We start from the raw sequence: 16,784 nt of genomic DNA on the forward strand, positions 1-16,784 counted from the left end.
TTTATATTGAATCATTTCAAATCCCACTTAGCAAGGGACTGTGACTATTCCTTTTTCTGTGCATGCACAATTTTAAATTGGCATTGCTTTAACAGTAGTGAAACATGTTCTTGGTTTAATTGAACATAATCTATTCTCTAATGAAACAAATATGCTGGGGTTGAATAAGGCTAGCCAGAGTTGACTATAGAAACAAAAAAAAAGAAGAAAAAAAGGGGTAAGAACATATTTAAGGATAAAAATTATTCAGAGAGTGCACTTATTGGTCATTCTCAAAAGACTTGAAAACGTTTTGCAATATTTGCTCTCTGCACCTTGCCGGCAGTTCACGCAGGGCCAGTGCTTACAGATGGACAACCTGGAGAAGCACGAATAATTCACATGCCAGGACTCAGCACAGCTTTTTGACTCCTCTCTGCCAAAGGAAATGCTTTTAACTACTGAATGCAGATATAAAAAGATGTAGCGATGAAAAATAAGGTTCTACCTGCAGCAATACCATCTAACTGTACAGTTTTTTTCCCCTTTCCCTTCTACAGAGAAGAAATCCCTGCCAATGCCAATAACTATAGCTTGTACCATTAAGAAGACAAAACCATGCTTACTTCCTTTCTTACTAAGTATTTCTCTTAAAATGCTTATTTCAACACAAAATACACTGCTGCTTGGTTCTCAGACCCAAATGTAATGAAGTGGCTGAGCTTTAAGAATCATCATGGCACATTTTTAAAAACGGTGGGAATTCTAGTGCTTAAATAAACATCCTCAGACAAAAAGATGTAAATGTACCACAGAAACTGCCAGAAATTATGATACTATGTCCTTAATTTTCTAAGTACAAAATATTTGCTAGGATGAATCAGCTAGGACGCAATTTGAAAAGATCAGTACTGTGTAAATGCAATATTTTCAGAGGAGCCCAGTGAGGGAGTAACCGTGGAAGAGTTGTACCTTCATCACTCAAGAGACAGATTTGATGGTTCAAACATAAAGGGACAAAGCTTGGTATAAATTCTCCTCGGACCCCCGGGTTTGGCGGAACAGAGACACAGAAGGAGAGCAGGAGCATACAAGCATGCACTCAATCAGGCACGTGGAATAAGTTCAGAGCAGGTTCATCACCCCAGCCAAAAGCATCAAACACTGGGATAAGAAATCCCAATGATACAACATCTAAAAATAATTCAATCCCACAGAGAATTCTATTCATCTCATTTGGAAGTTAAGCTACTCATCTCTCTCTGCCAAGAAGAAATCGCCACAGGAGAAGGGATAAATTCGGTGAGCGCTTGCAGCTTCCCTCCATAGCTGCACAGCAGAGGTACAGAAACTGAGCCCTGAGTGTTTTAGACACAGGGATGATGGTTGTTCAGGGCAGCTTTGGCTTTAGGAAATGCAAAGATGATAACTGTTGGTCTGTCCTTAATCTCAGCAGAGCAACACACAAACTGCCCAACAAATTCAAAGACAGGCCAAGTATGATCTACTCAAATCTTTTGACTACTGCTCCCTACAGACGCACTGATTCTTCACTTTGGGGAGAACAGCCCATGCATAATAAATAATGATTGTCTTTGTTTTTAATTCACCCATGAACTGATAAAACTATCTAACTATAACATAAATTATTCATCAATAAAAATGCAATGTTTTCTGAGGAATTTTCAAAGCACAAAACCCAGGGTAAAATAGGTGACAATAAAGGTCGTCTTCTACCTGGTGCTGTGGCTTGCAGGACCGTTACCTACACTGGGCATTTCTGGGGACAAACACGTTGCCTTTGGAGGCTTGTGACGCATCTTGAACATTTTTAATTCTCGATGAGGAGCAGTAATGCATTATTAATAATAGCAGGTGGGCAACTTCATTTACAGAGCGACGAGACTTGTTCTCTCTGAGGGGAAGGACCGGATGGGTACAAAGATAAGACTCGATTGACTATGGATGACAGCAGAACTGCTGCCCAAATACTGCACCTTGTTTGTTCATGAAGCATTTTCTCTCTTAAGTTGCTCACAATCAGCTATTAAGAAAAAAAAAAAAATCATAGCCAAGTGCAAACGCTCTCCCGTGTCAGTAACGTCGTAAAGCTGTGGGAAGCAAAGTGGCAGGGGAAGATAGCCAGGTTGCAAAATGGAAAGATCCAACAAAGAGGATATTCCAGGGACTGGGAGCAAACATGGCGAAGTTTACTGTCCCTTGTACAACAACAACAACGTAGCTAGCAAGGAGTTGAAGTTTGCTTATAAGCCCAGTAACATGCTGTTAACACATAAGCAGTGAGTACCTTTGAAGAGAAGTAGAAAATGAGACGAAAACAACTATACATACACCTTAGCAGTAACACAAACAACAAGATGGTGACTTACAAGAGTCAAATTCCACCATCAACTTAGCCAAAAAACTTGGCATTATGTCACCAAGGAGGTGGTTTGAGCACAGGCAGAGAACAATAAAAACCATGTTTGAATGTATAAACTGAGGATAAAGCACAATTAAAGTGCAGTGGCATTACGTAAATCAGCCATGGCTTTCACACTAATGCACCACTCTTTTCTGATCTTCTCATCCCAGCAAGAAAACTAGACCAAAACCAAACTCCAGAAGTATAAACTGATTATAGGCAGACAAGAGAAGGATTTACAAATGATGTGTTTTAAAGACCAACTATTTTAGAAACAAAGGCAAGAAGGGATTATAGATGTATAAAACAAATAGAATGGAAATTAACTAAGCTCCTCATGCACCCTGTTACATAAGAAAACCAAGGGACAATTTAACATGAGAGGCAGCACATTTAACTGATTGTCAGGAGACCTCTTCTAATGCTATCTATAAATCGGCCCATAGAATTCTCTACCACAAGATATTATCCAGACAAATTTTTTTTCAGCAAGATTAAAAAAGGATTATGTGTTTATATAAGGAAGAATAACATATGTAGCTGCATTAGTCAGGTTTAAAAATAACAAGAGTGAGCAATTATCATGCTTCAGGACACAAGCTGATCAACAGCAAGGATCAGGAAGGTATTTTTCCCCTGATGGGACAGCACTGCAGATTTGGCCAGATAACAATTTCAACTTTCCAATGAAATATTGCCTACAGTCACAGGAGGGATGCAGAATAGGATGAGCAAGTTTAAGAACAGTAATAAGAAAAGCAAGGAAATGGAGAGGATACCTCAACAGGGATAAATTGATAATACAACTATTAATAAAATGTATCATAAGATTGTGTGTAATCTGCATGATATGCAGTCAAAAGTACTAAAGGAATCAAATTTCCACGTCACTAGGAACCATACTAAAAAATTCATGAGGAAACAAGAGCTTCCCGATAGCCAGGGAGAGCTACATCAGCTTTTCAGATCCCAGTTCAGCATGGTATTTAGCATGGATGCAACTGGGAGCAGAGCCTGCCTGCTGCCTTCACAGGAGCTGTCCACATCAGGCACTACCATAAAAAAAGAGCATCCTTAAAAGCCCCTATCCAGGAATTAAGGAATAAAGGTGAGACGTCTGTCTAGAGAAGAAGAGAACAATGGTGAGAAACAATAAATATTACAAGAAACAGGTCACCCGAGTCTCTCAGAGCATCTGACCAAACCACAGTTATGGCTGGAGCCTGTGAAGTCGGTGGAGAAGCGATGGCCTCTAGCCCACCTCACCACCATTCCAGCAGCTGCTTTTTTGTCTTTCCCTCACTTCACAAGTGAGGCAATAATTTTTGTGACCCTGGCTTTTTAGTCCCCTGGCACACAGCCAGCAGCCCAACACTTCAGCACTTCACCTTTTGATAACACAACATACATACCAATTAGAACGATTAATAGAAACGAGCTTTGTCAAAGCTGGTTGCACAAACCTGAGAGCTGGCTGCAGGAATATCTAAGAAGAGTAATTACAATGAGCGATAAGGTATCAAGGTAGAAGAAAGGGTCCAATGGGATGTAGTGGGGATAGTGGCATGCCTGCCTCTGTTTAACATCTTTGTTAATGATCTGGAAGAAAAGTTAAACAGCACGTTAATTACACTGAGCTATATTAAATTAGGAGGTGAAGTGAGGGCCAGGGAGGACAGAGAAATGACACAAAGGGTTCTGAGCAATTAGAAACTGATAACACACATTCCTGTGAACTTTAGTACCGGAACTTGGGAGAATCAATTGAAGGGAAATTAAAAACACAAGAGAAAGAAAAGTGATAAAAAGGCCAGGAGGGCTGATTGTAGAGGATGCATTAATTAAACTATGCATAACTTGACTAAGCCATGATTTGAAGGTGAAGAACAGAACAAGTCAGTACATACTTAAATTCTATTAAACAAAGGACGACTGGAATGTGATCAGCATTTAAAGCCCTATGCCCTCACAGTTCCCCTACTGTAACTGCAGGGGAACTAGGTAGAGTGGAGTTTGCACCACTCAGGAGGAAAAATGTTTCTGCTGTTAAAGTCCATCAGATGGTGTCACAGAGTGGGTACACCCATCATCTGGCTCCATGCTGAAGCTTGATGCAATGAACAAATCCACTTCAGCAAAAAGATATTGTGAAGGTTACCGAGCCTACGATCAGTATTACCCCAGAATAAAGCCATGGATGAGGACCTGATAAGCGTTGTGGAGATGGCCAATCACCCATTTATGCCTTCCAACACAAAATCCGCGGAATAATAGCCAGCGACGTCACAGGCAAAAAATTAAAGCAGATTCAAACAAATGTGTCACAGTAAGAGAAGAGTGGAAAGCGGAAGGAAAAACGTTTGTCTTACAATAGGGAGGAGAGACTTGAGCACAGCCAGTTTCTTGTGAGGAACGCCACGATGCTTCACATTAAAGTAAATCAACCACCTCATCTCTGCACTGGCGCTGATGCAGAATTAAAAAGATGTACTCGTGTGCCGTCAGGTCACACGGCCAGAAAAGATCAGCCTTGTCCTAACCTGGCAGCATGACGGGAGCAGAGCAGTGCTCTGGAGAGGCAACAATCTTGCTGAATGCATAAAAGATGAGGCTGGGCAGCCGCGAGATCTCATCAAGCTTTGACCTTCACTTAGGCTGGCTGCGTTGTCTTCTGTTCCATTTAGCAGTACTCTTAAAGAGCAAAGAGGCGGACAGGATTTCTATAGATCCAATTATACTCTCCACTAGAAACAAGCCAAGGAAGGCAATCTGTAAGTATCAGTCTTCTCATCATATGCACATGGGGTTCCTATAAAAACCCTTTTATTTACTTCAAAGATTGTCTTCTGGCTTTCCTAACACATTTGCACTTGTTTCTTTGCCTCTTTCTCATCTTTTTTTATTTCCTAATAGCCAACGGACATGGATGAATCATATATTATTTGTAATAATAACTCGCTAACAACCCTAACCCAAGGAAGCAAAAATCGGAGAGTGCGATGCGAGTCTGAAGAGTGGCTTAGCAATTCCTCTCTACCCTGCCACGGCGGGAGGTTTGAAGATTCTGACAGCCTCGTATTCACCCTGGCCCCTCGGTTCCAACGGCAGCGCAAGGAGAGAGCCCGGGAGGCTGCCGCAGTGCCGCCGGGGCCCGGCAGTGCCACAGTAGGGAACGGGATGCGCTGAGACCCAGCCCTCTGCCAGGACATAGCGTGCGTGGGAAGGGAAAAGCTGGTCTCTCGCCCACCTATGCGTCATGAAGCCTGCCTCTAGCCAGTTCCGTCTGCCTGCCTATCTGTTCAGCCGGAGAATATTCATTATTAAAAAAACGGGCCTGCACATATATGTGCATCTATCATCGACACACACCTGCCTAGATGTGCGAAGATGCCCTTACACGCTTCCTCACCTCCTCCTCCCTTCCCTTCTCTCTCAATACTCCTCCCAGATATGCTTGGAAGTTGTCAAATGACAACACAACTGCACCTAGATGGAGACTAATAGTTCAACTGCAGACAAGAATATTTGGGGAAATGGGGCAGGAAGAGAACGGACAAAGTCCGAGAGCTTTTATCTCTGTAAGCATGCCTTGTGCTGCGCAGTGTCAGCACTAGCAGAATTCACTTTGTTCCCCTCGGTGGGAAGTAACCAGAACAAATACGTTGCACGTACTGGTCCATGTAGTGGTTAGTCCTGAAGAAGAGTATGTTTGCAACTACCAAAATCCTACTTTTCACAAAACCATCAATTTAAACATCTGTCTTCTCCTCCAGTACGCCTGCCGGAGGTAGGAAGGCAAATTTCCTGAACTTTACATATCAGCCCCTGAAAATAAATCCTTCAACTGACCCACCGCCACTGAAGAGACTACTTAAAAAATGTCTCGTCAAGGATATGTTTGCTTAAAGGCCATTATGCTGTTATGAATCAACATTCCAGATGCTAAACAAATGCCAATTAGCAGTATTAAAAAAACAGATGCCTTGTTCTGAGTGAGTACCACTGCCTGGTGTTTGAAAGGAAAAAAATGCACAGAACATGCTGGAAGCCACTGTCCTATTAAAAGGACAGCTTTTAAATAGCTTTTCTGAGAGGCAAACTTAAAAAGCTGTAAAAGCAACTTATTATGAAAGTCTCAGCATAATTTTCCATCAGTATGGAAGAAGGTTAAGCTGTCCCCTGCCTTAAGCTGCTTTCTGTTAGAAACCAAGCGGTGAGCAGAACAGGTATGGCACAGAGTCAGGTCCACGGAAAGAGTAACCAAGAAAGCACCACACTGCAGCTGCCTACAGCACTCCAACCTATGCTGCAGGTGTCAACGTTTGGAAAAACAAAAGCACAAGTTCTTTTACTGTTAATCTCCTTTATATGTACAATAAATCCCTGTCAATATGACCTCACACACACACAAATTTAAAGCCATTATAGGCACTCCTTACATCCGTCACTTGAAGCTCTTTCTCAGCCCACTGATCTGAAACTTCCACAAGGCACCCAAGTCATCTCACCTACTTCTGAGAGCTGGGAAATTCTTAATATAAATCAAAGGAAGGAACACGATTCCTCCCCAGCTTATCACCCACCTATTAGATGTGTGCCAATCCACAAAGTTAACAGGGTATTTTATTTCAGTAGTTTTGGCTTGAGCTCAACTGTTTTCTTAAGCAATCTGACTTCTAATTGCAACTTGCTCTTTTAAATGGATCAGAAGTTGGCATGTTGTAAAACAGGGTGATCTCAGCCCCCACCTGCACCACAACCTGCTAAAGAGTAACAGCACATAAATGGGATATTCAGAGCAAAACCTACAAAGCCAGAAGCCTTGTCCCTATAAGAAAGACAGTAGGATGCATTATGCTCCTGGGTATACAGGTGGCCAGACAGACAAAGAAGCATAATACCCACCACACGTGGCACAAATAGCTTCTAGGGTTTTTTGCTGGTTTATGCCCAAGAAAGGCAGCCATGTACTGCTTCCTGAGCCTGTTTGCCAGAGTCCTAAAAGCCCAACAGACTGCCAGGGGAAATGAGAAATGTTCTGCAAAGTTCTTGTTTTGAAAAGGAGCAGGAGCTAGGAATTATTAGAGAACTATTAGAGAATAATTAGAGAAATATTAGAACATTACTTAAAAGATAGGATCAACATTAAAAAAAATGTACAAAAGTGAGGAACAGAGAAAAAAAGGCATATACAATAAACAATACAGATAGTAATGGAACACTTCTGATACGTAGCTTGCAGTTGTTAGACTAAGACCCTGACAGTGCCTGTATATATCTAAAGGCTAGGGGAATTACTTATAGATGAAGTCAAAGAAGACAGAGAATTTCTTATATACAAAGAACAGAACAGCTAGGACTTTTGAAGGCTCTCAGAGCTCAGAAATCCTCCTGGAACTGTGTGGACCAGGGGCTCAGCATAAAAAACTCAGAACTTGACATAACAGAATATTCTTGTGACTACTTCACTATTAACTAGACCAAGACTCTTTTTCCCTTTTTTTACCACCCAGAAAACAGCTCATTGAAGTGGCAAAGGATAGTTCACAGAATCGCTGAGCTGGGAAGGCAGCCTAGGAGATTGCCTAGTCCAAACTGCCTACTCAAAGCAGGGTAAACTAGAGCAAGATGCTTAACACTGTATGTCCAGTCCATTTTTTAATATATCTCCAGGGATGGAGACTTCATAACCTCTCCAGGCAACCTGTTCCAGGGTTTGATCACCCTTAGAGTGAAAAAAAAAAAGGTTTTCTTATGTTTAAATGGAATTTCTTACATTTCAATTTGTGCTCACTGCCTCTTGCCTAAATAGGCTTGCTTCATTGTCCTTATTCCCTTCCAGCAGGTATTTATACACGTGGCTAATATTTTTCTTTCTTTTCTCTTTGAGAAGAGAACTTTCTTTTCTCAAGGCTAAGCAACATATTCTGCTTTACCTGCTACTTCAGATATTTTTTGAACTAGAGGAAGATGTGATTCATGTTCTTTCAATCGACATTAGAAGTTCAAGTTTTGTTCTGACAAGAAAACCTTCACAAAAGAAATATTCTTCACAACGAGGATAGTCAACATCAGAACACGCTGTCCAGCAAGGCTGTGCAATCTGCATCCTCAGAGGTTTTCCATACCTGACTGGAGAACATCCTTGAGCAACCTGATATAAGGTGGTCCAGCTTTGAAGAGGTGGATAGATCAGAGACCTCCAGAGGTCCCTTCCAAACTGTACTACTTTATGACTCTGAAAAGGGACCAAGCATGGATATCCAGAATATTCACTGCTTCCCCGGTCTCTTGTTTTCAGCTCCAATAAATCATGAGCTTGCAGGTTGCTTTAAATACTGTATATTCTATATGCTCTGACCAACCTTAATCCTTTTATCATTTAAATAGCTCTCACTAAATCCTTGGCTGCTTTTCTATTTATTTTTAAAATGACACAATGTAGGATTTAATCAAAAACCAAGTTTCACACATTTTTGGATCTAAAGTGAGCTAGGAAGTGCTCTTTAAAGGGATGAGTGCTATCTAAAGCAAAGCAGAAACATATACACTAAGGCACAGAAACAGCACTCATGTCTATAAAGAATATACAATCCCCCCAATGTTCACTAGGTAATTCTCCTGTTTTTCTTCAGGTTTTATGGTAAGTCAATTACTTTCCAAAAATAAAGAGGGGTACGAAAATGTTTGCAATATTCAAGTTAGATATTTTAAAACACAAACACTGTTAAAAAATTACTGAGCACCAAATCTGAACTTGAGGTTATTTGCCCTCAGTTTAATAATAGAAAGGCCTTTGTGCTCTTGGATATGCTGACCAAAGACTGACACACAAGAAAATCTGAACTCCAACTGAAAAGTCTCATGCAGACTCACAGCCAACCAAGCTCATGACAAAAACTGAAGAGCTAAAGAGCAATTAACACACCTGCAGAAATTTCGTTGGCTTCCAAATAAACTACAAAGCCATTTCAATTTTCTATGTACTTCATTGGCATGAGAGAAAAATATCAAGATATCACCAACCTAAAGGAACTTTTTTCCTAGTGAAAACTGAATATGTAACACAATCCCTGGCGGCAACTTCAAAAGTATTTATATAGGTCGCTGCCCACATTAACACTGGTGTTTCACTATTTGCAGTTTCAGATTAAGGCAATGAAAATAAGCAAGTTATGGATCTACCAGAAATCTCATTGATAATATATGACACTTGATGGCAATACCTCTTGGTCAACCGGAAATGTTAACTAAATACTATCTTTTTTTTTTTCCTTTCTTTCTGTCCCCCCAGAGCTCAGCTGTACACTGTGATATTTTAATCTCCTCCTTCTATTCAATGAGAAAAATGCCTCCTTTGCAGGAAAGGCACACTTACTGGCACTTTGAAAGGAGAAGTATTCGAAGCATCCATGGAGTTGGTTTTCTCAGAGGTGCTGGTCCCGGAGATGCTCCGTCTGCGAGGAGATCTCTCTGCTGGGACCTCTGAGGAGAGAAGAAAAAGAAGGTGAATGGGTGCTGGGGGGTGGGGAATAGGCAGCTTTTATGCTGTATAGCAGAGACGCCTCAGCAAAGTTTCAAGTGCATTACTGAACTGCTGAATTACATTCTCCTATTTTTCTGTACCTGATTTATTTACTGAATTACAATGGCATTTCCACTGACAGATTCAAGGTTGTGAATCTGACTTGACAGTAGGCACAACAGGCAATTAAACTAAAAAATGCTGGTAATGATCAATACCCAAACATATTTAGTATTCTGTCACTGTTTGTGATATCAGGAACTTTTTTTTTTTTTTAAAAGCAATGCAGTAATTAACAGATAACTAAAATCAAGACACAGGGAAGCTCCATTTTAGTCCCAGCTGAACACAATTTGACAAAGGTCAAAGTTCGGTCTTACACCATCACACTACTTGCTCAAACCATGCAACCAGCAGAAGACTTGTAACTGCCCGGCTAATATGACATATATATCTCTGCAGATAAAAAAAAAAAAAAAAAAATGGGTCAACTTCTTTTCATTCTGGCAATATGACCTTACTAAGATACGACTTTGGCATCTTAAATCCATGCAGGCTGATCTGACGAGCACAAATACTCATTAAAGATTCATTTATCTTCTTCTAGTCCAAATACTAGAATAATAGCACGATGAAGTATACACACTATTAAAGGTCTCTACACAAACACACATATACTGTACATACATGCATTTTTATGTATAGCTAGATACACATACATACAGATACCTTTATCACAACTGCTGCCCATCTCCAGCTCAATTGCCAGACTTAAAGGAATCCAGCTTCACAAAACATTCCCCAGCACAGGGTGGGAAAAAAAATCACCTCCTAGCAGAAAGTCCATTGTTATCTTCTGAATCTTAAAGAAAAGGAGTAAGCTGTGACTCCAGACAGTGACATTTTGACTCCTGCTGTTTTCCTTTCAAGAGACAGATGCAGCTTAAACTTCCACTGCTGGCCGCCCGGCCCTGGGGATCCGTGCTACTTCCACTTGAGAGAACGCCGGGTCCCTCCGTTCCCCTCCCTCCCCACAGCTTGCAGAGAGCAAGCGAGCCAGCGAAAGAGAACCACACAGGACTGCAGCTATTCAATCAATCGCTCCGACTGCACATCCTCATTAGTTACTTTCAGGCTATTAACAGACGCCCAACTGCCGGCTTCCCTCCGCTACAGAAAATTTCACTGTATATCCTGATTCACAGCAGCAAAAAAAAAAGGTTTGCAGAGATAGACAGCCAGCTGGTGCCACGAGAGCAGTGTTTTCCTCAAAATAACTGGAGGGGAAAAAAATGAGAAAAGCCTTCTTCAGGGATAACGTTACTTGTGATGTCTTTGCATACCAGATTTTGATTTCACCAGAGTTACAACACGTATCTCCCATGGATGCTTGAAGAACGACAAAATGGAGCATACCGAACGAAAGGCTCAGAAATCTGGACCCTGCAGTGTTAAGTGTCTCACGCTGTAGATACTTGTCTTTTAGAAAACCAGCCCGCTAACCTACAGCCTCCCAGTCTGCCGGTAACCACCGATGGGGAAAGGACTGCTAAGAGGGAGAGCAGCCTCCTAAACGGGGCAAACAAAGTCTTAGCACACAATGTGGCTACCACTGGGAAATGGGCAGAGCAGAGCCGCTCGCTGCTGACCACGAGGACCACGCACAAGCCCTGCTCACACCCACCAAGTAACTCACGGGCTGCCCAAGCCCGCAGAAACTGCCCCACAGCCATATAGCTCTGGGGGAGATGTCTCCTTCGGCCGAAGAGCAGCACGGGGCACCTTCTCTTACGGCTCAGGAGGCATCGCCTGCGCCAGCGCTGGAGGGTGAGTCCCTGTCAGGGCACCTCTAGAGAACAAAGCGCTTGGAGCGGGGCCAGCGCCAGCCCAAGGGTTTTGAGTAGCGGTCAGTCGCATGATCTCAGGAGCCTTTGCAGAGGTTGCTAATTTGAGCTGAAGATGAGCTCTTTTATACCCCCAGCTTCCTCCTCCTGCCTGGACGAAGAGAAACTTGCTTCCTGCAGCACCTGTAAGTATTGCTCTCCCAAAGAGAGCTACACTACACAGGATTTAAGTGACTGCTTCTGCTGTTCTCACTGTAAATGTAATGAAGGCAAATGGGCGTGATATATTCCGTTGGAACTGGGGACTAAGGTGAGCGCCTTTTAGTTTACATCAAATAGTAATGCATAATGTAATAGGCTGGGCTTTCTCCACTTCTAACACACAGGAAATCACATCAAAGCTGCTTCAGTAATTTAACACAGTCTGTTAACTTTGCTGAGTCATAAATGAAAAGAGGTCCTGAATTCCCCCACCATTTTCAACAATAGGTTCTACAGGAGGGGCAGTTTAGGAAAAAGTTTAAGTTTAAACCAAAAGGAATTGAAAAGCTGCAACAAGGAACATGCCTGGCTCTCCCCGCCTTCCCTCTTCCTCCTACATCCACCAGTTCAAGTTCTCTGAAAATAAAACCCCATTGCTAAAATGAGTTTCTTCCCTTCTCAGCCCATGGAAATGTACCAGATGGGGAAGGGAACATGGAATAGTCACAAGGTGCATGCAATTAACTAAAACTATCACTGCCTTTCCCTCTCTTCTCATTCCAAAAACCAAGCGCAAATAAACAACATGCTCAGTCCCCAGGAAAAAGAAGACCTAGATATAGCAAATTTGTTGAAATATGTTACCTGGGAATCAAAAGCTAAAGCACCCTGCTATGACGCCTGCAGAACAGCACTTTTGCTGAGTCGTGTGAAAAAAAAATCTATACTGTCACCACCAGGCAAAAAAAATCAGACAGTTCCCTCCCCTGCTCCCCAAGTAATGCTAGAGGCTGCTCTTGCATAATCTTCACCTGCTGTAAAAATCAATGCACCTCTCACCAGCTTAGTATTAAATTACAGCTGCTTTCTGCATTGCTCACTCTCAGGGATCAAAACTACAGCTAAATCACATTGTTCCTATAGATAAACAATCTGAAATCTTCTTCATCCACCTGCAATTTCTGGGAACAAAAAAAAAAAGGTAGACACTTCTTCCCCTTTTCAACCTTAAAAAAATAATCCATCAAATAAATGAGGTATAAACATCTCAATTGGACACTTTTAGTTTATTGCCTCATATATTGGAGACACGCAGTAATATTTATATAAATAAATACTTATGCAAATAAATATTTACACACTGCATAAAAGTAGTCAGTTACAAATTAGCTGAGGCAATTACTCAGCAGTTGCAGATGCTTCTGGAGAGGGAACTGCCCAAGGATACAAGGAAGGTAGGTCTCTTCACATCTTCATATTGCGCCACTCTCCACCCTCTGCAACGCCAAAGCTTGTTTTGCTGGCCAGAAGGCAGGTTTGTTTAAGACAGGTGCCACTTACTACTAGGAGCAGTGGTGATGACTGACCTCCTTTGAAGGCAGTTGTCTTGGCCACAGTGGTGTAGCCTCAACGACCTCCAGCCGGGATGCGGCTCTGGGACTGGAGATGAACTTCCTATGGCTGGGTGCTCTGGCCACTTGAAATGTGAAACCTGGCTGCTGGGGGAATTTGTGTCCTGCTGTGAGGAGCTTTTCTCAGGGTGACAGAGGTAGAGATGAAACGAACCTCCCAGCTTTGCAGGACAGACCTTCCTACTGCTATCTCCATTTTTCTGAATTAGAAATGATTGGAGAAGGGTAGGGAAAAAAACATCAGGAACAAAGAAAGATCCTCAGGGCTTGGAGAGAAAAGAATTAAGTTACTGAACTTGCAAAGAAGGTCACAGAAACAAAGATTACAGGGGCGTCTGTGATTTTGCAAAGGGCACTGCAATGGAACTACTGCATGGTCTCAGTGGAACTCCTGTCAAAGACTGTGGCACCTTTTACATTGGGCTTCCAACATCCCAGGACTGGCAAGAACATTTCCAGATCTGAGTTCCTGCTTATGAGGTCCAAAAGGTGACTCTAAACCAGTCCCAAAGATGTACTTGGAGATGAAAAAAGGGCTAAGCACATTGGCAAGTGTAACTACGGTCTGTCATTGCTCATAAGGGGCTGGTACTGGTCTCTGTCATGTTGAACAACAGGTCAGACCATCCATTCCAGGCTGGCAGGTTCTGTATTTCAATAATAAAGTTCTTGGCCTGGTCATGTTCTGCACGCCATCATCTTACCAATTGTGACTTAGCAGTTCATAATAATCAACCGATCATCACTAATCAAAGTCACAAGTTTATCAGTTGTGACTTCTAGCAGTTCATATGAACACATGGCTTAGCACTGACCAATTATCTGCTTCAACATCCTTTCTTCTGATGTGCAATAAAGACTTGGATTTGTGAAAGGCTACACTTATCATCCACTGAAAAACCTAAAAATCATAGCACTGACAAAATCTAATTAATATTTCTTTTCCAAGCCATATCTATTGAGGAAAAAAAAATTCTCCGCAAATTAATTCTCTAAATATCTTTATTTGCTATCTTTGTGTTGTCTTCACTAGGAAGGGGACAGACTTGCTGGCATATATTATCTATGGGCCAGGAAGATAAAAGAAAGATATAATAAGATTTCAAGGATTGTGACTTCCTTTTGTTTTGTCTGCACCCATCCAGATGTGATGCAACTAGAGGAGATAGAGAATGTGATTCATAAAAAGAACCAATTCATTCTGCCTCTCAAGTCTAGCTTAATTACAGGCATTTGAAAAGTACAGAACCAGTTCATACAACCAATATGCTCCAGCTTTGGAGCCCTCAACACAAAGAGGACATGGACCTGTTGAAGAGGGTCCAGAGGAGGGCCACGAAGATGATCAGAGGCCTGGAACCCCTCTTAAAAGGACAGGCTGAGGGAGTTGGGGTTCTTCAACCTGGAGAAGAGAAGGCTCCAGGGACACCTTATAGCAGCTTTCAGTATCTGAAGAGGGCCTACAAAAAAATGGGGGAGGGACTCTACAAGGGCTTGTAGCAACAGGATGAGGGGTAATGGCTTTAGTGTGGATTTAGATTAGGTGTAAGGAGGAAATTCTTCGGTATGAGTGTGGTGAGACACTGGAAAAGGTTGCCCAGGGAAGTTATGGATGTCCTATCGCTGGAAGTGTTCAACGCCAGGTTGGATGGGGTTTCGAGCAACCTGGTCCAGTGGGAAGTGTCCCTGACTATGGCAAGGGGTTGATACAACAATTTTTAAGGTCCCTTCCAACCCAAGCCATTCTATGAAAATCACCTAACCCAGAACCAGGCATTCCCAAAGACTGCTTCTCAGGTGCAATTCCATTAAAATGTCCCCTGCTGGAAAAAAAAAACCAAAACCCCACCCAAATATTTCCTCCCTTACATAGCTACCGTGGCACTCCCCAGGAGAAACTAGTAATTGCTGCTGGTCAGAGCATTAGCTGAAGCATCAAGCAATCCTGTAATTAGCCTCTTGTCTGAAGGAAGGATCAATAAGCTACGCACACTGTTCATTTTTTAAAGCAAAATTTGTCACTGTTTTAAATATGGTAGTGCTCACGCAGCAACAGTTACCACAGTGGACAAACAATCTGCATATTTACCTTCAGAAATTCATCAGCTTGGACAGGTTATGATACATCTCAAATATGGTGATGCCTAGAGGCCTCTTGCCAGGATGCAGCCCGGCCGGACTGTGTACTCGAGAGGCAACATTCCTGCCCCAAAGAGTCCCCAGTCTTAACTTGAAACAAGGCACTATGAGAGTGGGATAAACCCTACAGAGGAGGGAAGAAGGACATTAAGAAAAAAGATAAGCAAGTTAAATAAGTTCCCTTTTAAGGGCTCTGGGTAATTATTTATTTTTAAAGTAGACTTATACTGAACTAATTATCCCCAGATATATAAGTAGATCCTAAGGGGTGAAAATAAAAAAGGATCCTGAAGGACTGGGGTAGAATTAAAACAAAAATAAATCAAATATTTGCTATTGAAGATTAGTAAGAACAGGATAGATGAGTGTCTCTCAAAGAGGACAGGCAGAAGAGATCCTTCTGGGGATGTGGTGATGGACTAGAAAGGACTAAAGGATTTCAAGGCCTCCTTCAGCACTATTTTCTACTCTGTCAAAAGGCCAATTAGTCTTACGGATTAACTACAAAAGAAATATAAAATAAAAACCTGCAGCACTTGACTTTTTGTGACATGGCATTTCTCTCACTAACACACTTAAAGAAACAATGGGCTCAAATCTAAGCTTGGAGGAGTTGGACCACTTCTAGGTTTGCTGCTGGCAGCTGGTTTTTGGAGACATTTTTCACAGCTGTAACCAACAGTTGAGAGGTTTACTACAGACAGATTCAATATTAATTTAATGGACAACAGGAACTACAGAGCTTGTTTCTTAATTTGCAAAGAGTACACTCAAACTTTCGTGCTTTTAGAGCAGGAAAACAAACCAAAACAGAGATACTCTACTCTGCTATGTGTTTATTAACTATTTGCATTGTGAGATGCTGACAACCTACCACAGTGCATAAAAACGAAGGTGTTTATTTGACTCTGATGGTTTAGTCTTCTCCTTTATGTATATGTTACAAAACAAAAACCAAAAAACCCAATCTATTAAGCCTATTAAAAAAGGAGTATTCAATTCGCATTTAGAGGCTTTTAAAAATAAATCAGCATTTCAACAAGTACAAAAATTCAACATACTCCAAGGCAGTTTACAAAATACCAGTACAGCATATACACTTAATAACCTTGTGGCACAACTTCAGTAAGATAGAAGAGACTATTTTTTCTCTCTTTGTATCTTTAGGGTTGTTTCAGAAGATCTTATGAGAGCAATAACAAGAATGAGATCTCGTTGGGTGCAGGCAGTATTTACTTATGGTTTCTTCTGCCCTGCTG

The 16,784-nt window shown here is 41.7% G+C and overlaps 1 protein-coding gene across 1 annotated transcript in view; it reads right to left on the bottom strand.

The window, feature by feature from the left end:
* Nucleotides 1–16,784, bottom strand: part of LOC103777064 (ras GTPase-activating protein nGAP-like) — a gene marked incomplete at its 3' end in the record, with an annotated part of 62,331 nt that overhangs the window by 29,326 nt on the left and 16,221 nt on the right. Inside the window, 1 exon segment of the mRNA XM_008944605.1 lies at nt 9,783–9,889. Within this exon segment, the coding sequence (XP_008942853.1) occupies nt 9,783–9,889 (107 nt within the window).

Source organism: Merops nubicus, unplaced genomic scaffold, assembly GCF_000691845.1.
Source record: "Merops nubicus isolate BGI_N331 unplaced genomic scaffold, ASM69184v1 scaffold1020, whole genome shotgun sequence".
In the NCBI taxonomy this organism is placed as follows: Eukaryota; Metazoa; Chordata; class Aves; order Coraciiformes; family Meropidae; genus Merops; species Merops nubicus.